The 26,097-nt window shown below is 40.4% G+C and overlaps 1 protein-coding gene and 1 pseudogene across 1 annotated transcript; one reads left to right on the forward strand and one right to left on the reverse strand.

Moving 5' to 3' along the window:
- Positions 1-1,240: 1,240 nt before the first annotated feature.
- On the reverse strand, positions 1,241-8,416 carry LOC111960986 (uncharacterized; annotated as a pseudogene).
- A 4,689-nt stretch (positions 8,417-13,105) lies between these two features.
- Positions 13,106-18,152, forward strand: LOC111961171 (gonadotropin-releasing hormone II receptor-like). Its single transcript, XM_023983266.1, has 3 exons — positions 13,106-13,674; positions 17,056-17,260; positions 17,453-18,152. Exons 1-3 carry the CDS (start codon positions 13,123-13,125, stop codon positions 17,974-17,976), a joined length of 1,281 nt encoding a protein of 426 aa, XP_023839034.1. The 5' UTR covers positions 13,106-13,122; the 3' UTR covers positions 17,977-18,152.
- Positions 18,153-26,097: the final 7,945 nt, after the last annotated feature.

Genomic DNA, 26,097 nt, shown 5'->3' on the forward strand with positions numbered 1-26,097 from the left:
TGCAAGCTTAGTCAAGAAGGTCCCTGTCAGTGAATTCCCCCAACCCTGGTAAGTTTCTCCAGAAGCATCTGCATCCCAGGTTCCGACGGAATGCAGCCACATGCTATGGGAAAGATAATGAGCCGATGGCCTCCCAGTGGCTGGAAGACTGTGGATACTCTGTGGACGACAGAGGCATTGTTATCAGTGTTGAAGAGCCATGGCTATCAGCAAGCCCTGACGGAGTGCGGAACTCCAACGAGCTGTTGGAGATCAATCAAATGTTTTATTAAGCCTTTCTTAAATCAGCTGATGTCACAAAGTGGTGTACAAAAACCCCAAACAGCAAGCAATGCAGGTGTAGAAGCATGTTGGCTAGGAAAAACTCCCTAGAAAGGCCGGAACCTAGGAAGACACCTAGAGAGGAACCAGGCTATGAGGGGTGGCCAGTCCTCTTCTGGCTGTGCCGGGTGGAGATTATAACAGAACATGGCCAAGATGTTCAAATTTCTTCAACCACCAACTTACTATCCTGAGACAAAGCCGAGTATAGCCCACGAAGATCTACCTCACGGCACGGACSCAAGGGGGGGGGGGGGGGGGGCGCCAACCCGGACAGGAAGATCACGTCAGTGACTCAACCCACTCAAGTGATCAAGTGTCCTGTCATGGGGAAGGGCTATGATTCTCTGGATGATGTCTTCAATGGGAAAGTGATGTGAAGGTGGTGGAGGGCACACCCCAACTGCAACCACATGGGCCACGTGGCTTCTAAATGCAGGTGAAAATTGGTATGTTTTGCACAGGGCTTAGAGAAAGTATGGTGCTCATCTGGACTCCTTCCCAGCAAGTTGCCATCCCTGTTCCCTATGATACACAGTTCTGTGCAGAGGCTGTCCTGAGGTTGAAGGCATTCTACTTTATACACATGCTGCCATTTATTGTTGAGGAGCATCAGGCAGACAGATTGTCACTAAGTGACAAATATATTCAGCTCTTTAGAAGTATGTAGTCAGATGTCTCCTGTTTGCAGTTACTATTAACAAATGGTTTTCAATTAAAAATCCTGACTTAATGCATCAACAGTAACCGTATTGTGGAAATGTTTTTTTATGGTTTTGTTTTTTATTAATATTAATGTCAAACAAATAGTTGAGTCAAGTTGTTACAGAATGAAATTACATTTATTTTGAACATAACTTTTGACAACTTTAATTCATATTGTGAAATTGACCCTGTGAATGGCATTTGACTGGTCAGTTCATTCAGCATCTTCATGAATGATGTCACCACTCAGGTTCCTCAGGGCAGCACAGATTCAAATTATTTTGTCCATTTTAGATGAGAGGTTGATTGGCACTTTCTGTGAGATGATTCTAAACCGTTTGAGCCTTTGAATTATGCGTTCCACATGAACGCTTACGTTAGTTATCCGTCTTGTACATGTGGTGTCCTCCTTTGACAGCGGTGCACCTCTTTTTGTGAAGGCTGGGATTGTTAAATTTCCTCTCGTGTAGCAGATCACGGATTGTGAAGCCCCGGTCAGCCATGACCTCATCTCCTGGACAAAGGTACTCCAGGAACCCTGAATCCGATGTTATACATTTGTCGCTACATCTACCTCCATATGCTGAGGAGATAAACATCACTAGACCACAAGGTGCAATGGCCACCAGGTACTTGATAGTGTTCTGGGCGTAGTAATGGCTGAATGACTCCCCCCTTGAATCCAGATTCTTGCACTTCTGTAAAGCAGTTTCTGAGCAGTCAATAATGCAGGTTGTTCCTGGGTAGAGGTCCTTAAAACATTGTGGCATTGTAGCACAGATGGTCTCCCTTGGCAGCCATGGAATGTACTCCCTCAGATTCTCTTCCATCATGTCAATCCAATAATTAACCTCTCGACTGACAATCCTCTGGGAAACACCAAACCTTTCTGCTAGGTACTGCTGCAGCAAGCAGAGCTTCAGCCTCATCAGTGTCATCAGGAATTGGTCTGTCAATTTGGTGAACACTTGAGCCTGTTATGTCATTTGTTAAGAAATCAGTATGGCTTGTTAAACAAGTCAATGGACAATTAATAACAAAACTATACAATAAAACACCATACTGCATGGACGCTCCTAATAATATTTAATAATCATAATAATTAAGTATATATAAAATGGGAATTTTTAATTGAGATGTAGAGGAAATAAATTGTGCTATTATGGGACTGTGCTTAGATACAAGAGCAAGAGACACAGAATGAGAGCAAGCAAACTGCTCAAGCCTGTGGCTTACCTGTCACTGATGACTGCCTGACAACACCCGATGCTTCTTAAGAAGTGGTAGGAGCACACAAAGGGACGTTTTGGTGGTTTCTTTAGGTTCAACTCTTTGAGCCAGAGCCGCAAAGACTTTAGGAGGTTGATGCAGGTCGTATGGGGCTCCACAGTTACATTCAGATTGACGTATAGGTTGGTGTTCAAAACATTGCTGTTGTAAAAACTGCCTCTTCATCCAATTATTGTGATAGCCTTTACTGAACATAAAATGCTTGTCATGTTGATCGATTTTAGGATTTTGTGCGGTTCTGTCAGTGTAAAACTATCAAGCTCTCAACTAAAAGTAAAATTTTTGCATGCACTAGCATCGCACGAATGTTTCCGGAAATAGAAACACAATTGCAACTAACTCGCCGCGATCACTGTGATGTTCCAGAAAAAGGTGAATACTCCCAGTCGTATTGGCCTGCCCGCCTGTGGTGAAAACAACCTGTGGTTACTTAGGTTACCCCATTGGCTCATAGCAAAAAACATAACCTTTTTTTAAACAAAATGTTCTTGTCTGCTTATTTTAGTCAATTACAAATCTACATTAAAGAAAAGTACAACAGGTCTAAAGATTACTTTTCATCATTGGCTGCTCCCGAGCGATCTCACTACTTAGAAAAACGTAATATTGTAGGGCTTCCCTCATGCCCCTTTTCCATGACGGTGCTAGCAGCAACATGCGTGACAGAGTGCTAGCAAGCTACTAGCCCAATATTGGAGTAAAGGAGCCTAATGTTACTCTTTAGTCCAAGGACCTTACATATTCTATTTTAAGGGCGAATTTGCTCTGGAAGCCAAAACAGCCAATTAGTCCATATAATCGTGAATGGATTCTCAATTGCGGTACGATTCTAGAAACATAAAATCCCTCTACTTTCATATCACATCAAAGTAATTTCACAAATGCAAAACACATATTTTCTTTTACCTTTATTAAACTACTGAGAACAAATTCTTCTACTGAGAACAAATTCTTATTTACAATGACGGCCTACCCCAGCCAAACCCAGATAACAATGGGCCAATTCTGCGCTGCCCTATGGGACTCCTAATCACGGCCGGTTGTGATACAGCCTGGAATCAAACCAGCGTCTGTAGGGACGCCTCTGGCACTGAGTTGCAGTGCCTTAGACTCCTGCACCACTCGGGAGCCCATTGTGTTCCCTACAGGTTGTAGAAGAAAGCCTCCACTTCTAGGTCAAAGAATGTTAAAACAAAAACACTGTAAATTCTACAGCCCTTACGAAAAAGATTGCAGTCAAAATAACACTGTTTTTTTTACTGCAGTAATTTTGCAGTGTAACTGCAGTTAGAGTGCAGTATAACTGCAGATCAGTACACTACAGTTATTCTGCAATTACTGCGTCCAAAATACCATAGTCGACTTAAGTTACTGCACTTTTACTGCAGTTTCAAAACTGCAATGTTTTTTTGGAAGGGAGTATAGTACAGTCTGCAAAACCACTACATTAAATACTACAATCCTCAAAACACTACATTAATTGCTGTAGTATATACTACAGTTTTATTTTACTACAGTATTTATACTATAGTTAACTGGAAATACTACAGTATTGTCCGCAAAAACACTACAGTGAATAATATCGTAAAGTCTACATAAACACTGCAGTGATTTTTTTTATGTTGGTCAGCTGGTGTGAAGTGAATTTGTTCAATGAGATTTGGAAATATGAAAGGCATAAAATCATGGATACAGTTTTGTGTGTGTACATCTTCCCAGGAGCTATATCCAAACAAATCTAAGGGAGGAGAAATAGCATTCTTCCAACAAAACAAGAAAGTAAAGTTACTGAGGATTCAATGAAACTGAATATTCACAGCATTCAAGGTTATGGTGGCTGTTATTATAGTCTTTCTTTAGGGACACTATAAATGACTGCGAATGACACAAAAAAGTCTCACATTTTATAATGGCAGCAAGAGTGGGCATTATGGGATTCTGGGTGAATGTGTCACCATCCAAGTTACTCTCTTTTCAACTTTTCATTAGCTGTTACTGTTGCTACTCTACTTTTTCCTATATCTGACAGAAAGGCACTATTATATTGGTTGGCCTCTGAAGGCACATATTATTTCAAGACGAGAGTAGCTATGATTCCTGACCTATTTTAAGAAGGAGAATGAGAGGAGGCCTCTGTGGATTTTGGGAGAGTGGAGCCCTGTTTCACCCTTCATGTTTTGTTATTTACTCTTACAGTTACAGAGCAACAACATTAGCAACAAACTCTGTCTGAAGGGCATTTCACATCTAATCAGTACCACACAAATATAGTATAAGCACCCTTTTCTTCTATGACATGTAGCACCTTGAAACCAAAGTCTGAAACTGTGGTGAGGATTCAAACACGTCAAGTTTACTTCCTTGACAAAGAAAGCCCCTTCATGTGTCAGCCCACTAACATAACCGTTCTTTGCTCACTCTGCTATAACACAGCTCAATCCTCTCCATTTAAATGAGTCAAATTGTCCAATTCAGGCTGGGTTGGGGTTTTGGGATGATTGCACAGGGTTTAATGAGAGCAGACAGAACAGTAAGGAGACAATTTGTCAAAAGGATGATGTGTTAGGCAAAGTTCTCGACAGCAGAAGGGAAAATGGGGTTTAATCTGGATCAGATTGTTTTACTTTTCAAAGAAATACTGAGATTTAATTCTAATTACAAACTGAGTTTCTATTCAAAATAATTCAAAAACATATTAAATGCTTTGGATGTTTCTCCTGCCCTGTAGGGAGAGATGGTGGAATTCTGATGGGAGTGCATGCTCATCACTACTTTTCATACAATACAATCCACAGTAAACTCACAGTTTGGTTCTGGAACCACCTTCACTGCTCCAATCCTATCGAGACATTCCAGCCTTCTCATTGCAAGGATCTGCAGAATTAACAAGACCAGCTTTTAAGAGGCAAAGGCCTGGCCGATAATCAACTTATCAATGCTACAACTGCAACACTGGCACGACACTCATTGATGTATTGTACCTCCACCGGGATAGCAGCAGGTTATAGTATACCCTGTTTACCCCAATAGGGTTACTAGAGTAGGCTACACTCTGGGGTGGTGCTATAATGCACTGTGAGTACTGTTATGTCAAGCATTGGCATGACCTATAGGCCTAGGTTCACATGGAAAGGATTAATGATTACATTTTTCAAGTGAAGAGATGGGGTGTGAAATATCTCAATCTATGAGGCAAATAATGACAGAAAAAAAGTTATGGGGAGCAGTTAATGAAGAGAAAGGAATGATGATGACATGGTGATCAATTTGTCAGAGATGAAAGGACTTGGTCAGAGAATGTGTAGTTTGTAAAAATGTTTCACAGTTCCTATCAAAGCTAAAATTATTTTCATAAAACAATCTGTGTAAGGTATGATACGTAGCTGATCGTTTATGCGGATGGCTGCCAAATGCCATGAAGCATAGGCATTCTGACTGCGGAGTTATAGCTGCATGTGGCAAACTGCTGTGACGTTCAGGTGATTAGGGAGTGTGCTGTGGGCAGATCTCAGAAACCCCTCTCTCCTCTCTTCTCCCACCTGCAACAGTTGTGACACTGCAGACAACAGTGTACCCTGCATTACAGGTTATGTGACCTGTGTGAAGCTAGCCATAATAAGGATAAGCCACGATGATGGAATTTGTGGTTTGCCTTCAAAATTCAAGTCCCCCATCGAAAGATATTCAAACGGACAAATAGTGCAATCATACCATATTTGGGCTAGATAATGCTAAACAAGGTTGGAATGTTATGGAAGTTCAAAGAAAGACAATAATTAGTTAATTTCACCCCCCAAACAAGTAAAAATCTGTTGAAATTGCACTGTGGATGTATTGGACTTTAGAATTGCATTGGGGGCATACTTATATGCACTGTACAGCCTTACCCCAATTCACAGAACCAAGATCCATAGGTATCAGCCTACACGGTGAAACCCACAGATTACAATTCTGAAGAATATACACAAATATTAATGTTGTAGATCATATTAGCGACCTTTAACTGAGGGGAATCATCTCACTATACAGCTTATTGTGAGTATTGACATTCATATTGCAATGTACAGCCTTACCTATGGATCTTGGGTCTATGAAATGGGGTATCTGCATACTCAGTGACATCTACAGACTACAACTGTTTTGTTCTCTCTTTTGTTCTCTATTGTTCCTCAAGCAAGGGGGAGGATGACATCAGTGGGCACCATAAGACCAACTCCTTGAATGAACTGGCCTGCTCCTTGAAGTTTGCAGTTGTGTCTAAAAAACACTATTTTGCTTTAAAAAAAGAATTTAAAAGTATATATATATATATATCTTCAGTGTGTACATTACTGTATTTATACTTATTATTTGTCAGGCCAAGCGATTGGCCTGAAGCATGTCAAGGCGGGCCTTGAGCTGATTTACATGTGTAAAGGCTTATCACCATTAGGATAATCTAGTTCGGTGACAGCTCTGACAGTCCATTCTTTACATTGTGTTTTTGAATTAGCTGACTTCTCAACTAAAGTTTAGTAGGGGAGAGTGGAGTAAATTGAGCCAAAGGGGTAGGTTGAGCCACCCTTGTTTCTCAGAAATCATACACAAAATTCATAACTTGACCAAATCTTTAGGAAGAGGTTATCCTTTCATGGAGTCTGTGAAGGAAGAAACCACATGGAAAAAGTGGTAAGCAAGTTAGGTAACAAAAAACAAGGATTTTTAGCAAGTCAAATGAACAGAGGGGTTGGGCTAAATGCAGAAGACACATCTTGGTTGAATGCATTCAGTTGTGCAACTGTCTAGGATTCCCCCTTTCCCTTTTTGTGTTAGAGGTTTTATATGCTTGTATCTAAACCAAAGTACATTTTAAAAACGATTTTGTAACAATTTTCAGATTGTTCTATACATCAGTTGGGGTCTCTATAAGCTTCAAAATAAGGTCCTAACCCTAGCATAAAAGTGATTCCTTGTAGCTGTGTGGATATAGTCAAAATGTTTGCCTTGGGATAAGCTGAGCTGTAGTTGATGAGCAGCATTCTTACATAGGTATTTTGCTTGTCCAGGTTGGATAGGGCAGTGTGCAGTGCAATGGCAATTGCGTTGTCTGTGGATCTGTTGGTGCGATGTGCAAATTGTAGTGGGTCTAGGGTGTCTGGTAAGGTGGAGCACTTAATGATGACAGAAGTGAGTGCTATGGGGCAATAGTCATTTAGTTCAGTTACTTTCGCATTCTTGGGTACAGGAACAGTGGCGTACATCTTGAAGCAACTGGGGACAACAGACTGGAATATGGAGAGATTGAATAGGTCCATAAACACTCCAGCCAGCTGGTTTGCACATACTCTGAGGATGCGGCTTGGGATGCCGTCTGGACCGGCAGCTTTGCGAGGGTTAACACGCTTAAATGATTTACGTCAGCCACAGAGAACGAGAGCACACAGTCCTCGTGAGTGTCTGGAGCCCGTGTTTGTGGCTCGATATTGTTTTCCTCAAAGCGGGCAAAGAAGGTGCTTAGCTAGTTATTTCCAGGCTGTAGGTAATAATACAAGAAACTTTATAAGCAAATAACACAAAAAAAATATTAGGCAAAATTAGCTAGGAACTAGAAACAGGGCGATCGTGTATGTTGACACCATCTTGTGTTTTTTTCCCCAGGCGTAATGCAAGGCATTATCGCTGGGATATGAGGTAAGCATGTAAATTGCAATATGAATTTTCAATGCATAGTAAGTTGACTGGTGAGCTTAATGTGGCTAATTTCACACCGGTTTAAGAGTCTAACAATAAGACCTACAGTATGACGCTAATTATTCGTGAAAACTTTTCACAGTTGTGTTCTGCGGGTGTCACTGACTAGGCTAAAACTCAATTTTAAGATATCAAGATCCATAGGTAAGGCTGTACATTGCAATATGAATGTTCTATAGAGCCCCACAATGGAGATGCCATAATACCCATAAAACCTAGTGGTCAAACAGGGAAATTCAACAGTCTAGCTATACAAGCTAGATAGTTAAGTGATAATGCCAGAGAAGCCAGTGTTTGGAGGATATATTGGCACAGTTTGACTAACAACACCTGTGCCAGTATATCCTCCAAACACCGGCTTCTTGGGCATTATCGCTTAACTATCTAGCTCATGGTTAGCTAGTTAAGGCAACATTAGCCGTCTATTTGTCTAGCTATTTAAATGCATGAGAAATTGATAAAAATGAGTTTAGCTTTCTTTGGCTTTTTAAATGAATGGGGTTTTAAATGAATTGGTATTCACACATTTGTTTTTGAGGTAGAATAGGTGTCACCTTATTGGCACCTTCTCTATTCCAGAACCAATGGGTGTGCCTGAGTCTTCCTCTCTCAACTAGATAAGGTGTTTCAACCTGGAACACTATTCTCCTGCTTTGGTCTGTTTCAGTCATTGTAGGAAGTCCTGAAGAGCAGGAGTGTGTGAAGAGTTTTGTCCCAGCTCAGCTCTAATACCTGACTTAAATAATCAACATACCGAATCACAGTGATAGGCTATGATTTGTAATCGGGTATGGGTTGGGCTGGAACAAAAGCTTTTGCACACTACTACCATTCAGATATGGAGCTGTCCACCTGTTTATGTCATTATTCTGTACTATTTGTACAATTGTAGGGGTGGGTGGGGGGGTTATTGATACAGTATATAACGCATGCTCCACTCTCAAGTTGAACTTGTTGACTGATGCCATGGCGGCGGCTGCTAAGAAGAAGGGAGCAACTGAGAACCAGTAGACTGCAGCCAAGACATCACTGGTCCACACCTGCCCTGTCTGTCACTGAGTAGTATTCGTTGGTACTGTATGTGCCTTTTGGTTCCTCTCCATGTGTTATCTATTGTACTGGCCTGTATTGTACAGTCTTTCATATGTGTAGTAGTGTATTACATCGTATTGCTTAGTTTATCATGTGTCAACTTTTGAATTCAATCTAAACCACAGATTGTTAACTTGCTCTATTTTGCACATGACCTTTATAGATGCAGACCAGATCAAGCAGTACTTTGAGAGGAAGCATCCCAAGTCTCCAATGGTCCCAGTACTGGTTGATGTGCAGGCCTACAGTAAGTGACCACACACACTCAAATGGACCTACAGCTGTGACAAGATTCTAACATCTTTCACACACAGTAGACATAGTGTAAACCACCATGTTGTCAACAAAATGCTCTCCTTAATGCTTAAGTTGTATTGTCTAATCTCTCTTAGATAAAAGGGTTCCAAAAGGGTTCTTTAGCTGTCCCCATAGGATTTCATGTAGAAAACTCTGTAGAAAGGGTTCTACATGGTACCGAAAAGGGTTCTACCTGGAACCAAAAGGGTTATTCAAAGAGTTTTCTTATGGGAACAGCTGAAGAACCCTTTAAGGTTCAAGATAGCACCTGTACTATTTTTGCTACCTTTTTTCCCCATCTATGTAATGCTGTCCTCCTGCTAATTCTGGGGTTCAGACTGAATGCAGTGGTAAATGTGCTGCTCACAATTGACAGCAGCAACATGGACCAGTTAAATTCACAAGAATAGTGTGATATAGCTGTGTTTAAGTATGGCTTCTTTGCTTTTATTCTGTTTGTGTTTCTCATTCTCCTGGAGCTGACCATATGGTCAACAATATTTTATATAAAACCTACCTTGCGCATACGGTTTTTCGACAAATGAAACCCCCACCAAAAATCACAATATGCTGTTTTATATGCAACATGCAACAATTTCAAAGATGTTACTGAGTTACAGTTCATATAAGGAAATCAGTGGTTCTGCCCGGTACAGTTGAATCCGGGATTCATCCGTGAAGAGCACACTTCTCCAGAGTGCCAGTGGCCATCGAAGGTGAGCATTTTCCCACTGAAGTCGGATACGACACCAAACTGCAGTCAGGTTAACAACCTGGTGAGGACCCTGGTGAGGATGACGAGCATGCAGATGAGCTTCCACCAGATGGTTTTCTGACAGTTTGTGCAGCAATTCTTCAGTTGTGCAAACCCACAGTTTCATCATGTGGCTGGTCTCAGACGATCCTGCAGGTGAAGAAGCCGGATCTGGAGGTTTTGGGCTGGCATGGTTACATGTGGTCTCCAGTTGTGAGGACGGTTGGACGTATTGCCAAATTCTCTAAAACGACATTGGAGGCTGCTTATGGTAGAGAAATTAACATTAAATTCTCTGGTAACAGCTCTGGTGGACATTCCTGCAGTCAGCATACCAATTGCACGCTCCCTCAAAACTTGAGTCATCTGTAACATTGTGATGTGTGACAAAACTGCGCATTTTAGAGTGGCCTTTTATTGTCCCCAGCACAAGGTGCACCTGTGTTATGATCATGCTGTTTAATCAGCTTCTTGATATGCCACACCTGTCAGGTGGATGGATTATCTTGGCAAATGAGAAATGCTCACTAACAGAGATATAAACAAGTTAGTGCACAAATTGAAAAATACAGGGATATTTTATTTCAGCTCATGAAACATGGGACCAACACTTTACTGTTGCGTTTATATTTTTGCTGAGGAATATTTCTGTCTGTAATAAAGCCCTTTGGTGGAGAAAAACTAATTCTGATTGGTGGGCCTGGCTCCCAAGTGGGTGGGCCTAAGGTTAAGGTTGTGCTTCTAATTTACATTTACATTTAAGTCATTTAGCAGACGCTCTTATCCAGAGCGACTTACAAATTGGTGCATTCACCTTATGATATCCAGTGGAACAACCACTTTACAATAGTGCATTCTAACTCTAATATCATCTAGGTAGGTAGATAGCTAGCTATATAACTTCTTTGCAAAAACTCACACTCAATATGCACAATAGTCAAATTAGGTAATTATTCTATTGTTGAATTCATATAAAAACATTCCGATATTGTTTAGCATTATCTATTCCAAATATGGCATGATTCCACTTTTTGTATCCGTTTGAATCACTTTCGACCGGGGACTTTTATTTTGATTCCACTATAGTGGCTAATCCTTATTGTGGCTAGCTTCACACAGGTCAATATGCAACGATAAAGATGCTGAGGAAAGGGTGCCGAGAACAAACCACAGAATTGCATTATTGTACTTGAAGTCTGATAATCGCAATAGTTATCTCCAATACTATATTAAGCAGGCGTTCGACAGCTATACCATTATCTCCTATTATAAAAGCATTATAGAAAACAATTAAGAAACGCTTCTAAACCATCTGCTACAACTTCAGGGGGGAAAGAACTGAAAGCGTAATCTTGTCACAAAGTTTTTTTCCTTTCACTGTTTCACTGGGATAAGGCAAAACAAAATATTGCAGCAGCGCGATTCACGAGGAACGAACAGGTGCTTTTGATGGGGAATTTGCCGCCACTTTAACAGGTTAGTAGTTTCTTTCAGTCAAGTTGGTACTATGGGAGTCTTCAAATGGGTGAAAAATGGAACACAATCAACTAACTCCTCTGTGATTCCAAGAGCTCATTGTATATACTTCAAGGTCAATCGGAATATCACATAGGCTAATGTACCAGTTTGTTCTATGGCTGATTGGTTCGACATTTCTATTTCTGCTTACCATGTAAGATAGCTATGCTTTCTGCTCAGGCGAAGGTAATGCTTATTGCAGTAAATGAACATAAGATGCCCCTGCGGATGCTGACACTCAACCTATTCAGTTTTCTAGAATGTTATTGATTCTACACCATAAGAATGTTACACACACACACACACACACAGAGTAGGCGGCAGGTAGCCTAGCGGTTAGCGCATTGGGCCAGTAACCGGAAGGTCGCTGTTTCGAATACAATCTATCGATGTGTCCTTGAGCAAGGCACTTAACCCAAATTTGCTCCCCGTGAGCCGTACTACTATGTCTGACCCTACAACACAACACCTGCTCTTTCCATGACTTGGACTATCCAGGTTTAAGCTATGATCCCGTATTGATGTCACTTGTTAAACCCACTTCAATCAGTGTAGATGAAGGAGAGAAGTCAGGTTAAAGAAAGATTTTTATGCCTTGAGACAATTGGATTGTTTATGTGTGCCATTGGGCAAGACAAAAATATTTAAGTGCATTTGAAAGGGGTATGGTAGTAGGTGCCAGGCACACTGGATTGTGTCATGAACTGCAATGCTGCTGGGTTTTTTACTCAACAGTTTCCCTTGTGTAATAAAATGTTTTTATTTTTTAATTAACCTTTATTTAACTAGGCAAGTCAGTTAAGAACAAATTCTTATTTACAATGGTGGCCTACACCGGCCAAACCCAGACGACGCTGGGCCAATTGTGCGCCGCTCTATGGGACTCCCAATCACTGCTAGTTGTGATACACCCTGGAATGGTCCACCAACCAAAAGACATCCAGTCAACTTGACACAACTGGGAGAAACATTGGAGTCAACATGGGCCAGCGTCCCTGTGGAATGCTTTCGATGAATTGAGGCTGTTCTGATGGGGAGTGTATATATATGCTTTAATTATTATCATTGTGTTCTGAATAGATGATTAGTATTAGATCACTAACCACACTTTGTAAATGTTTTATTGTAGCATCTGAACATGATATGAGAGGGTATGTATTTTAATGCAAATCAGTGTAGAGTATGTACTGCTTTTTCATATAGTAATCCACCATAACTGTAGGGTATTATTGTGTCTGTGCAGAGCATAATTGCTAGTAAGCTGACTATGTATAATCAGTATGTAACAACAAGTGCAGAAACTGAATACTAAACATCCCTCTTTTCCAACCATTTATTCTTATAGGGTGACCTGTTCATATGAACACATTGCTGGAGAACCAGAGAAGATATTGTCTCTGGTGTTCCTGTGGGATATGAATGACAGCTTGAGAATGTCACATGAGATCATGATGTTTTACCAAATGATGGAACAAGCCCAGAACACCAGCTGTGAAGCACCCACCCCCATCTGCAATAAGAGTGCAAATGGAGACTCACTACAGCTGCCCACCTTCTCCACAGCAGCCAAAGTCAGAGTAATCATTACTTTCACTCTGTGTGCCATGTCAGCTGTCTGTAACCTCGCTGTGCTGTGGGCCGCCAATACCAACGGAAAGCGCAAGTCCCACGTTAGGATATTAATAATTAACTTGACTGTGGCAGACCTGCTGGTGACTTTCATCGTCATGCCTGTTGATGCTGTCTGGAATATCACAGTTCAGTGGCAGGCAGGAGACGTCGCCTGTAGGCTGCTGATGTTCATGAAACTTGTTGCCATGTACTCCTGTGCTTTTGTCACAGTGGTCATTAGCTTGGACCGCCAGTCTGCTATCCTCAACCCACTGGCCATCAATGAGGCCAAGAAGAGAAGCAAGATCATGTTGTCTGTGGCGTGGGTGATGAGTGTGATTCTGTCTGTTCCCCAGGTGAGGCTCAGGTTAAGAGAGGTTTCATGTTTTCTCTCCTCAACCTGGTCTCAGGACACCACAACAATTATCAAAATATACATCGGAGGACATAACAACCCTGTTTTATTATAGAGCTTTATTATACAGCTTTATTATAATAATAATAATAACACATTTTATTTTAATCTGTTTTCATGACACCCAAAGTCACTTTACATACAACAAAATCAGCTGGATAAAAAGGAATAAAATCCCAGTAAAATAAGTAAGTACAGTGCATTCGGAAAGTATTCAGACCCCTTGACTTTTACCACATTTTGTTACGTGACAGCCTTATTCTGAAATGGATTAAATCATGTTTTCCCTCATCAATGTACACACAATGCCCCGTAATGACAATGCATAAACAGGTTTTTAGAAATTTTTGCAAAAAATAAATAAAATGAAATGTAATTAAATTTACATAAGTATTCAGACCCTTTACTCAGTACTTTGTTGAAGCACCTTTTGGCAGCGATTACAGCCTTGAGTCTTCTTGGGCATGACGCTACAAGCTTGGCACACCTGTATTTGGGGAGTTTCTCCCATTCTTCTCTGCAGATCCTCTCAAGCTCTGTCAGGTTGGATGGGGAGCGTCGCTGCACAGCTATTTTCAGGTCTCTTCAGAGATGTTCGACCAGGTTCATGTCTGGGCTCTGGCTGGGCCACTCAAGGACATTGAGACCTGTGTACGTAGGGTCATTGTCCTGTTGGAAGGTGAAACTTCGCCCCAGTCTGAGGTCCTGGGTGCTCTGGAGCAGGTTTTCATCAAGGATCTCTCTGTACTTTGCTCCGTTCATCTTTCCCTCGATCCTGACTAGTCTCCCAGTCCCTGCCGCTGAAATACATCCCCACAGCATGATGCTGCCATCAGCATGCTTCACCGTAGGGATGGTGGCAAGTTTCTTCTGGATGTGACACTTGGCATTCAGGCCAAAGTGTTCAATCTTGGTTTCATCAGACCAGCTAATCTTGTTTCTCATGGTCTGAGAGTCTGTAGGTGCCTTTTGGCAAACTCCAAGCGGGCTGTCATGTGCCTTTTACCAAGGAGTGGCTTCCATCTGGCCACTCTACCATAAAGGCCTGATCGGTGGAGGGCTGCAGAGATGGTTGTCCTTCTGGAAGGTTCTCTCATCTCCAAAGAGGAACTCTGGAGCTCTGTCAGAGTGACCATCTGGGGTTCTTGGTCACCTGCCCGACCAAGGCCCTTCTCCCCCGATTGCTCAGTTTGGCCGGACGGCCAGCTCTATGAAGAGTCTTTGGTTCCAAACTTCTTCCATTTAAGAATGATGGAGGCCACTATGTTCTTGGGGACCTTCAATGCTGCAGACATGTTTTGCTACCCTTCCCCAAATCTGTGCCTCGACACAATCCTTTCTCAGAGCTCTACTGATAATTCCTTCGACCTCATGGCTTGGTTTTTGCTCTGACATGCACTGTCAACTGTGGGACCTTTTATATAGACAGATGTGTTTCCCTTTTCCAAATCATGTCAAATCAATTGAATTTACCACAGTTGGACCCCAATCAAGTAATAAAAAAATAAAAAAAAATTGCAAACATTTCTAAAAACCTATTTTCACTTTGTCATTATGGGGTATTGTGTGTAGATTGATTAGGAACATAATGCATTTAATCCATTTTAGAACAAGGCTGTAACGTAGCAAAATGTGGATGAAGTCAAGGGGTCTAATGCACTTCATATAAAGTACACCAAACATGACAGAATAACCGTGGAAAACACTAAACATGATGACAGACTAACCGTGGAGAATACTAAACATGATGACAGACAAACCGTGGAGAACACTAAACATGATGACAGACAAACCGTGGAGAACACTAAACATGATGGCAGACTAACCAGGTGAGAACACTAAACATGATGACAGACTAACCCGGAGAACACTAAACATGAGACAGACTAAACTGGAGAACACTAAACATGATGACAGACTACCGTGGAAACACTAAACATGATGACAGACTAACTGGAGAAACACTAAACATGATGACAGACTAACCGTGAGGAACACTAAACATGGTGACAGACTAAACGTGGAGAACACTAAACATAGTGACAGACTAACCGTGGAAAACACTAAACATGATGACAGACTAACCGGAGAACACTAAACATGATGTGCAGACTAACCGTGGAGAACACTAAACATGATGACAGACTAACCGTGGAGAACACTAAACATGATGACAGACTAACCGTGGAGAACACTAAACATGATGACAGACTAACCGTGGAGAACACTAAACATGATGACAGAATAACAGTGGGAACACTAAACATGATGACAGACTAACTGTGGAGAACACTAAACATGAGACAGACAACCGTGGAGAAGACTAAAACATGATGACAGACTAACCGTGGAGAACACTAAACATGATGACAGACAAACCGTGGAGAACACTAAACATGATGACAGACTAACCAGGGAAGTGAACTAGACAGTGGATAAAAGCTAAGCCTGTGTGAAGAGGTGTGTCTTTAGTGTGGACTAGAATATGTGTATGGATTGTGAGGTTCTGACATGGAGAGGGATTGAGTTCCAGAGTTGGGGAGCTGCACTGCTAAAAGCCTGGTTTCTGATAGAGCGGAGCCTGGTGAGAGGAATGGTGAGGAGGCCAGTGTGTGAGGAGCGCAGTGAACAGGTGGGAGTGTAGGGATACAGGAGGTCAGTAAGGTACAGAATGTGGGCACCAGTCCATTGAGTGCTTTGTAGGTGAGCATGAGCAAATTGAAGAGGATCCTGTATTGAACTTATTCAAATAAATGTATAGCAAATGGACATGACTGACTTGATTTTTACGGCAATTATAAACCTAATGATTGTAGCAATAATTTAGAACAAAACTCAGAAACACTTTCCTGAAGGGAATTACAGTACAGGCGTTGCAGTCACTATTGTCCATGGTTTAAGAGTAACCTTTTTAAATGTGATTGATAACTGGTGAGGAGGGCCTGCCCTACATAATTGACTGACTCATGATTATGACAGCAATTATACATTGCTGCGAATAAAAGCCATCCAACTACATAGGCTTAAAAAAAAAAATGTTACTAAAAGAAGACCTTGCCTTGCAATTATTACTTTTTCATAATTCATTTCAAGCATTCAACACTTGGCTCTTTTCACCTAATTTCTTTTCACCTAATTTCATTGCAAATTGAATGACATCTGCAGTGTATTACTCACATTGACTGCAGACTAGGCAGGATTGAGCTTCTGCTGCATGAAACACTACTATTTTATGTAGTACAACACTGAAGCCAGGCCATATAATTATTGTTAAAGACATGTTGTTATGGTTAAAGTCTGTTTCCTTTGTGTTGTCATGCAGATGCTGATATTCCACAGTGTGACCATCACGGTTCCAGAGAAGTTTACCCAGTGCACTACCCATGGGAGCTTTGTCCAACACTGGCAGGAAACCCTGTACAACATGTTCACCTTTGCTTGTCTTTTCCTGCTGCCGCTGATCATCATGATCTTCTGTTACACACGTATCTTGGTAGAGATATCCAGCCGCATGACCCACGGAAACAGTAGGTCAAATTACATATTTTACCATCAATTGTAGTACCACTAGTTGCAGTAGTGGTAGGTGTAGTATACAGTTGTTCATGAGGGGGTTACAAAGAGCACTGTGTATTTGAAGATAAAGGTAATTGAGACTTATTGTCAAATTTGGTGTTAGATGCTAAGATTATGAGCAAGTGTTTATTGCCTTGTTACAGTGTCTTCTAAGGAGATACATCTCCGACGCTCTCACAACAACATTCCAAAAGCACGGATGAGGACTTTGAAGATGAGCATTGTTATCGTGACTTCCTTCATCGTCTGCTGGACCCCTTACTACCTGTTGGGACTGTGGTACTGGTTCTTCCCTGACGATATGGATGAGACGGTCTCTCATTCTTTGACTCATATGCTCTTTATTTTTGGCCTCTTCAATGCCTGTTTGGACCCAATAACTTACGGCCTGTTCACCATCCATTTCCGCCATGGCCTGAAGCGCTACTGTCGGAGCACAGCCACGTTCAGCCGTGAGTCAGAGAACAACACTACCCTGACCGGCTCTTTCAGGCGCTCCCCCTTCCGCCTGACACGGCTTACCCAGCAAGGCCAGACGTCCATCACTGGCCAGATGGCAGAGGAGGAACAGGTCAAGAAAACCTGCCGCTATAGCAACTACCTCACAGTTCACAGCAGTGGAGAAGGTGACCCAGGTCCGGCCGGTAAGCACTATATGAGGGATTAGAATGCATCCTAATAACGAACATTGCTTACCTTAATCTTCATACCTACATCTGCTGGCTCACAATTAATACTTTGAAAAACTCATTGTTGTGCTGCAAGAAATCAGATTGGATTAATTTTCACATTCAGCCAGACGGGGCTTACAGTGTAAATCATGGTTTCCCCAATAGTTGTGCGTATTTGGCTGGCAGGTGATATATACACAGTGCATTTAGAAAGTATTCAGACCACTTGACTGTTTCAACATTATGTTACGCTACGGCCGTATTCTAAAATGTATTAAATTAAACATTTTCCTTATCAATCTACACACAATACCCCATAATAACAAAGCGAAAACAGGTTAGACATTTTTTGCAAATTTATAAAAAATGTAAAACAGAAATACCTTATTTACATAAGTATTCAGACCTTTTGCTATGAGACTCGAAATTGAGCTCAGGTGCATCCTGTTTCCATTGATCATCCTTGAGATGTTTCTACAACTTGATTGGAGACCACCTGTGGTAAATTCAATTGATTGGACATGACTTAGAAAGGCACACACCTGTCTATTTAAGGTTCCACAGTTGACAGTGCATGTCAGAGCAGAAACCAAGCCATAAGGTCGAAGGAATTCGAGGCCCAGTTCTGGGGAAGGGTACTGGAAAATTTCTGCAGCATTGAAGGTCGCCAAGAACACATTGGCCTCCATCATTTTTAAATGGAAGAAGTTTGAATCCACCAAGCCGCCCGGCCAAACTGAGCAATCGGGGGAGAAGGGCCTTGGTCAGGGAGGTGACCAAGAACCCAATGGTCACTCTGACAGAGCTCCAGAGTTCCTCTGTTGAGATGGGAGAACCTTCCAGATGGACAAGGATCTCTGCAGCACTCCACCAATCATGCCTTTATGGTAGAGTGGCCAGACGGACATGACAGCCCACTTGGAGTTGACCAAAAGGCACCTAAAGAAACAAGATTCTCTGGTCTGATGAAACCAAGATTGAAGACTTTGGCCTGAATGCCAAGCGTCACGTTATGAGGAAACCTGCCACCATCCCTGAAGCATGGGGTGAAAGCATCATGCTGTGGGGATGTTTTTCAGGGACTGGGAGACTAGTCAGGATTGAGGGTAAGATGAAAGGATCAAAGTACAGAGAGATCCTTGATGAAAACCTGCTCTAGAGCGCTCAGGACCTCAGACTCAGACCTTCCAACAGGACAACGAACCTAAGTACACAGCCAAGACAATGCAGAAGTGGCTTCGGGACAAGTCTCAATGTCCTTGAGTGGCACAGCCAGAGCCTGGACTTGAACCCGATCGAACATCTCTGGAGAGACCTGAAAATAGCTGTGCACCAATGCTCCCCATCCAACCTGACAGAGCTTGAGAGGATCTGCAGAGAAAAATGGGAGAAACTCCCCAAATACAGGTGTGCCAGGCTTGTAGCGTCATACCCAAGAAGACTCGAGGCTGTAATTGCTGACAAAGGTGTTTCAAAGTACTGAATAATGGGTCTGAATACTTATGTAAATATATTTTATACATTTGCCAACATTTCTAAAAACCTTTTTTGCTTTGTCATTATGGGGTATTGTGTGTAGATTGATGAGGGAAAATAACAATATAATAAATGTTAGAATAAGGCTGTAACGTAACAAAATGTAGAAAAAGTCAAGGAGTCTTTCTGAATACTTTCTGAATGCACTGTATATATTACAGTACCAGTCAAACGTTTGGACACCTATTCATTCAAGGGTTTTTCATAATTTTTACAATTTTCTACATTGTAGTGAAGACATCAAAATTATGAAATAAAACATATGAAATCATGTGGTAACCAAAAAAGTGTTAAACCAATTTTTTATTTTAGATTCTTCAAAGTAGCCACCCTTTGCCTTGACAACAGCTTTGCACACTCTTGGCATTCTCTCAACCAGCTTCATGAGGTAGAAGACCAAGTCCATATTATGGCAAGAACAGCTCAAATAAGCAACTAGATATTACAGTTCATCATTACTTTAAGACATGAAGGTCAGTCAATCCGGAACATTTCAAGAACTTTCAAAGTTTCTTCAAGTGCAGTCGCAAAAACCATCAAGCGCTATGATGAAACAGGAAAGGAAGACCCAGAGTTACCTCTGCTGCAGTGGATAATTTCATTAGAGTTACCAGCCTCAGAAATTGCAGCCCAAATAAATGCTTCAGAGTTCAAGTAACAGACACATCTCAACATAAACTGTTCAGAGGAGACTGCGTGAATCATGCCTTCATGGTTGAATTGCTGAAACCATTCCTAAAGGACACCAATAATAAGAAGAGACTTACTTGGGCTAAGAAACATGAGCAATGGACATTAGACCGGTCAAAATTTGTCCTTTGGTCTGATGAGTCCAAACATTTTTGGTTCCAACCGCTGTGTCCTTGTGAGATGCAGAGTAGGTGAACGGATGATCTCTGTATGTGTGGTTCCCACCGTGAAGCATGGAGGCGGAGGTGTGATGGTGTGGGGTTTGCTGTCTGTGATTTATTTAGAATTCAAGGCACACTTAACCAGCATGGCTACCACAGTATTCTGCAGCGATACGCCATCCCATCTGGTTTCCGCTTAGTGGGACTATCATTTGTTTTTCAACAGAACAATGACCCAAAACACACCTGCATGCTGTGTAAGGGCTATTTGACCAAGGAGAGTGATGGAGTGCTGCATTAGATGACCTGGCCTCCACAATCACCCGACCTCAACCCAATTGAGAAGGTTTGAGATGAGTTGGACTGCAGAGTTAAGGAAAAGCAGCCAACAAGTGCTCAGCATATGTGGGAACTCCTTCAAGACTGTTGAAAAAGCATTCCAGGTGAAGCTGGATGAGAGAATGCCAAGAGTGTGCAAAGCTGTCATCTAAAATATATTTTGAGTTGTTTAACACTTTTTCATTACTACATGATTCAATATGGGTTATTTCATCGTTTTGATGTCTTCACTATTATTCTACAATGTAGAAAATAGTAAAAATAAGAAAAACCCTTGAACAAGTAGGTGTGTCCAAATATTTGACTGGTACTGTATATAAACACTTTGTTTTAAATATATTTTCCCATAACCTTATCACCCCTCCCCTAATTGGAGTAAACTATTGGACAACAACACTTAGTCTTCTACTTCCAGCTTATACATACTATATACACATTTACTGTGATGTTTCACAAACGTTTTGAACCTTTCTATTCTTATAGTTTCTAAAGATTGTAAATGAAAGATAAATATTTTTGCTAAGAGTATTATTATAATATTGATCGACTATGACTTTTCAAATCAACCAGTAGTGCTATTCTGCAAATGTTGCACTTCTTCAACCATTCCTGGACCTGCGACCAAAAACAAGCTCCGTATGGACAGTATCAAAACAAATTATCTTATGATTCTGTCTCTTCGCAGCAAAGTCTGCAGAGCTGGGATGGTTGTATCCCCCATATATAAACTCAGCAAAAAAATAAACGTCCTCTCCCTGTCAGCTGTGTTTATTTTCAGCAAACTTAACATGTGTAAATATTTGTATGAACATAATAAGATTCAACAACTGATACATAAAACAAGTTCCACGGACATGTGATTAACAGAAATGGAATAATGTCAGTGATGAGCAGGGACCCTTGGTATCTTTCTTTTGGTGTTTTTCAGAGTCAGTAGAAAGGCCTCTTTAGTGTCCTAAGTTTTCATAACTTTGACCTTAACCTATTTTGGTCTTTAATACAGGCCCAACAAACAAGTTCCTTAATTTTCCCCCTCGCACTTGCCTCTCATTTTTGCATTAATGCTGCAATTAGTTGGTTGTAATTTTGGGTAGAGCAGACATTTCCATATATTTTCGTTAGCTGCATGTGTGACAACTCCACCAGTCCTATTTATGATATAATTTACAAAGATTATACTTTTTTTTCCCCAAAATATATATATTTTTGTAATTATTATATTTGAGTTTAACCACAATATTTGTTGTATTATTCATTCTGTCTTTTCTGGTGGATTAAACTGAAATTGCAACCAACCTTCTATGGCTTGTTTTAAAACTAGCTATATTTTGGAGCTTTTTTCATTTTCAAATAGCTGAAAGTGAGAGGTTGTATTCTGAATAAAGTAAAAAAAGGCCATTCATGAACATGGGGTGAGACATTCTTACTAATCTGCTAGAGAACCGGTTTGGATTTAAATTTAACTTTTGTATGACTGACGCCTTTAGTGAGAGGGTTAATGCTTTAATATTTAATCATTTCTGCCCTCTGAATTGATATTAATTATATACATAGGCCCATTTCATTTTATCTGGCATGACGTTACAAATAAAATATTATTTTCTTTTGCTCATATAATTAAAAAAAACAGGTCGCTAGGTGTAGGCAAGGTCATAAGCAAACAGGTAAACTGGGATATGACTAAAGAGTTAATCAGGGTGATTTTTCCACAAGACAGGTCTTTTTGATACCATGGTAGAAAAATAAATTTTTGCTAACTTTATTAAACTCTATTGTAGTAAAATAATTTATTTATTTCTGGATATGTATACCGAGAATGTCCACATCACCGCCAGAACATTTTATTGGTAAACTATATGGTAATGTAAAAGTTGTATTTTTTGTCATCCAATACGTACTATATTACATTTATCATGATTTGGTTGTAATCCAGAGAGGTTAGAAAAAGTCTCAAGATCCTCTATGAGGCTGTGAAGGGATCCAAATTGTGGATTTAAAAGAAAACATGAATCATCAGAATACAATGCCACCTTTATGTTTATGCCCTTGATTTCTAACCCCTTGATATTATTGTTGGATCTGATTTTAATAGCTAACATTCCGATGGCCATAATAAATAGATATGCCAATAGTGGACCACCTTGTTTTACTCCTCTTAACAGTTTAATACTTTCTGAGAACGAGCCATTATTTACTATTTTACACGTAAGGTTACTCTACATAACTTTATTGTATAAGAGATTCTCCAAAATCGATATATTCCAGGCATTAATATATAAATTCCTGTCATACTTTATCAAAAGCCTTTTCAAAGTCAGCTATGAATACCAGACCTGGTTTTCCAGATTTTTCATAATATTCTATTGCTTCCAGTACTTGTCTTATATTATCTCCAATGTATCGTCTGAATAATATACATTTTTCTAGAATTTCTGCACCACAACACTGAAGTTTAAGAGGCCTCCAATTTTTTTTAATGGACCGGATCTTTATATTTACCTCTTTGATCAGTTTCAGTAATAATGTAATCAGACCTTCTTGTTGAGTATCTGATAATCTACCAAGTTTTGGTATACCTCCACTGGTATGCCATCCAATCCTAGAGTTGTCCTGGACTTAAAGTCTTTAACATGAGTCTTTCTGTACAGCTGTTAATTTTACATTATTCATAGAAAAAAATCCATACAATTATCTTCGGTGGAGATGGAGGAGACTGAAACGAAAACATATGCTTATGGTACTTTGCTTCCACTTTAAAAATCTTGTTTGGTGAATCATATGTGACATAATCCATACAGTTCGCTTTATTTTTATAATATATTACACTTGATCTTTCTTGAATAAGTTCCTCCATTTCTTTTTGTTTTTCCTCCAACTTCTTTTTTTTTTTTTTTTTTTTTTTTGGTGCCAGCGAGAATGACATAAGAAAGTAGTCAAGACGACTAGCTTGATTGAGCCTCCGCCATGTATATCTAACTTGGTCAGGATATTTAAGCCTTCATATATCCACTAGTTCCAATATATCCAGGACATTTGTGATTTCCTTAAGCGTATGAGGGGGACAGTTTGTACTGTGATTTCCTTTACGGTCCATTGAGGTATTTAAAACAGTATTATAATCTCCCACCATAATAATAGAGTATTGTATTGCTTGTAGGTTTGATAAATTATTATATATATATATACAGTTGAGGTCGGAAGTTTACATAAACTTAGGTTGGAGTCATTAAAACTTGTTTTTCAACCACTCCACAAATTTCTTGTTAACCAACTATTGTTTTGGCAAGTCGGTTAGGACATCTACTTTGTGCATGACATAGGTAATTTTTCCAACAATTGTTTACAGACAGATTATTTCACTTATAATTCACTGTAACACAATTCCAGTGGGTTAGAAGTTTACATACACTAAGTTGACTGTGCCTTTAAACAGCTTGGAAAATTCCAGAAAATTATGTCATGGCTTTAGAAGCTTCTGATAGGCTAAGTGACATAATTTGAGTCAATTGGAGATGTACCTGTGGATGTATTTCAAGGCCTACCTTCAAACTCAGTGCCTCTTTGCTTGACATCATGTGAAAATCATAAAAGAAATCAGCCAAGACCTCAGAAAAAAAGTTGTAGACCTCCACAAGTCTGGTTCATCCTTGGGAGCAATTTCCAAATGCCTGAAGGTACCACATTCATCTGTACAAACAATAGTATGCAATTATAAACACCATGGTACCACACAGCCGTCATACCGCTCAGGAAGGAAACGTGTTCTGTCTCTTTGAGATGAACATACTTTTGTATGAAAAGTGCAAATCAATCCATGAACAACAGCAAAGGACCTTGTGAATATGCTGGAGAAAACAGGTACAAAAGTATCTATATCCACAGTAAAATTAGTCCTCTATCGACATAACCTGAAAGGCTGCTCAGCAAGGAAGAAGCCACTGCTCCAAAACCGCCATAAAAAAAAGCCATAATATGGTTTGCAACTGCACACGGGGACAAAGATCGTACTTTTTGGAGAAATGTCCTCTGGTCTGATGAAACAAAAATAGAACTGTTTGGTCATAATGACCATCGTTATGTTTGGAGGAAAAAGGGGGACGCTTGCAAGCCGAAGAACACCATCCCAACCGTGAAGAAGGGGGGTGGCAGCATCATGTTGTGGGGGTGCTTTGCTGCAGGAGGGACGGTTTCACTTCACAAAATAGATGGCATCATGAGGACAGAAAATTATGTGGATATATTGAAGCAACATCTCAAGACATCAGTCAGGAAGTTAAAGCTTGGTCGCAAATGGGTCTTCCAAATGGACAATGACCCCAAGCATACTTCCAAAGTTGTGAAAAATGGCGTAAGGACAACAAAGTCAAGGTATTGAAGTGGCCATCACAAAGCCCTGACCTCAAACCTATAGAAAATTTGTGGGCAGAACTGAAAAAGCGTGTGCGAGCAAGGAGGCCTGCAAACCTGACTCAGTTACACCAGCTCTGTCAGGAGGAATGGGACAAAATTCACCGAATTTATTGTGGGAAGCTTGCGGAAGACTACCCGAAATTTTTGACCCAAGTTAAACAATTTAAAGGCAATGCCACCAAATACTAATTCAGTGTATGTTAATTTCTGACCCAATGGGAATGTGATGAAAGAAATAAAAGCTGAAATAAATCATTCTCTCTAGTATTATTCTTCACTTAATTTCACATTCTTAAAATTAAGTGGTGATCCTAACTGACCTAAGACAGGGAATGTATACTTGGATTAAATGTCAGGAATTGTGAAAAACCGAGTTTAAATATATTTGGCTAAGGTGTATGTAAACTTCCGACTTCAACTGTATTTTCAAAGAAGCATGGATCATTATTTGGAATGTATATATTAATGAGCCCCCTCCCCCTTTTAATTATTTTCTTTGTTGGACATAATTGACTGATTTTAATGTAGGAAATCTGTTCCCAAGTAGTAGAGAGGCATATGTGATCATATCCCACTGAAATCAAGGTTTAAAATTCCCAATGTATTCAAGGTTTGAAAAAGTTCAGTTTTTGTCAAATACTATATCTGTTTGCGATTATTGCGGTCAATTTCCAGTGTACAAATGATTTAGAACTATGTGCCGGCCCCCCAACCAACCCGCTCAAGGAAAAATCGACACACGGCTGAATGTAATTGGTGAACCCTGGTGTAAATCATAAGACGCTTATCTGTATGTTACTTCAAACAATAGTACTCCCGTGGAGTTGTCTTTTGACTTGTCCAGGAAACATGTTTTTCCATTTAATAGAGGCATAATAACCAAGCATACCAGGAAAAACAATTTTCCATGGATATATCCAATTTGTCAAGATGTACCGAGGAGGAAGCCTATAAATTCATTCCTCTTGGTTCAAGTTAAGT

Source organism: Salvelinus sp. IW2-2015, linkage group LG4q.1:29 (assembly GCF_002910315.2).
Source record: "Salvelinus sp. IW2-2015 linkage group LG4q.1:29, ASM291031v2, whole genome shotgun sequence".
In the NCBI taxonomy this organism is placed as follows: Eukaryota; Metazoa; Chordata; class Actinopteri; order Salmoniformes; family Salmonidae; genus Salvelinus; species Salvelinus sp. IW2-2015.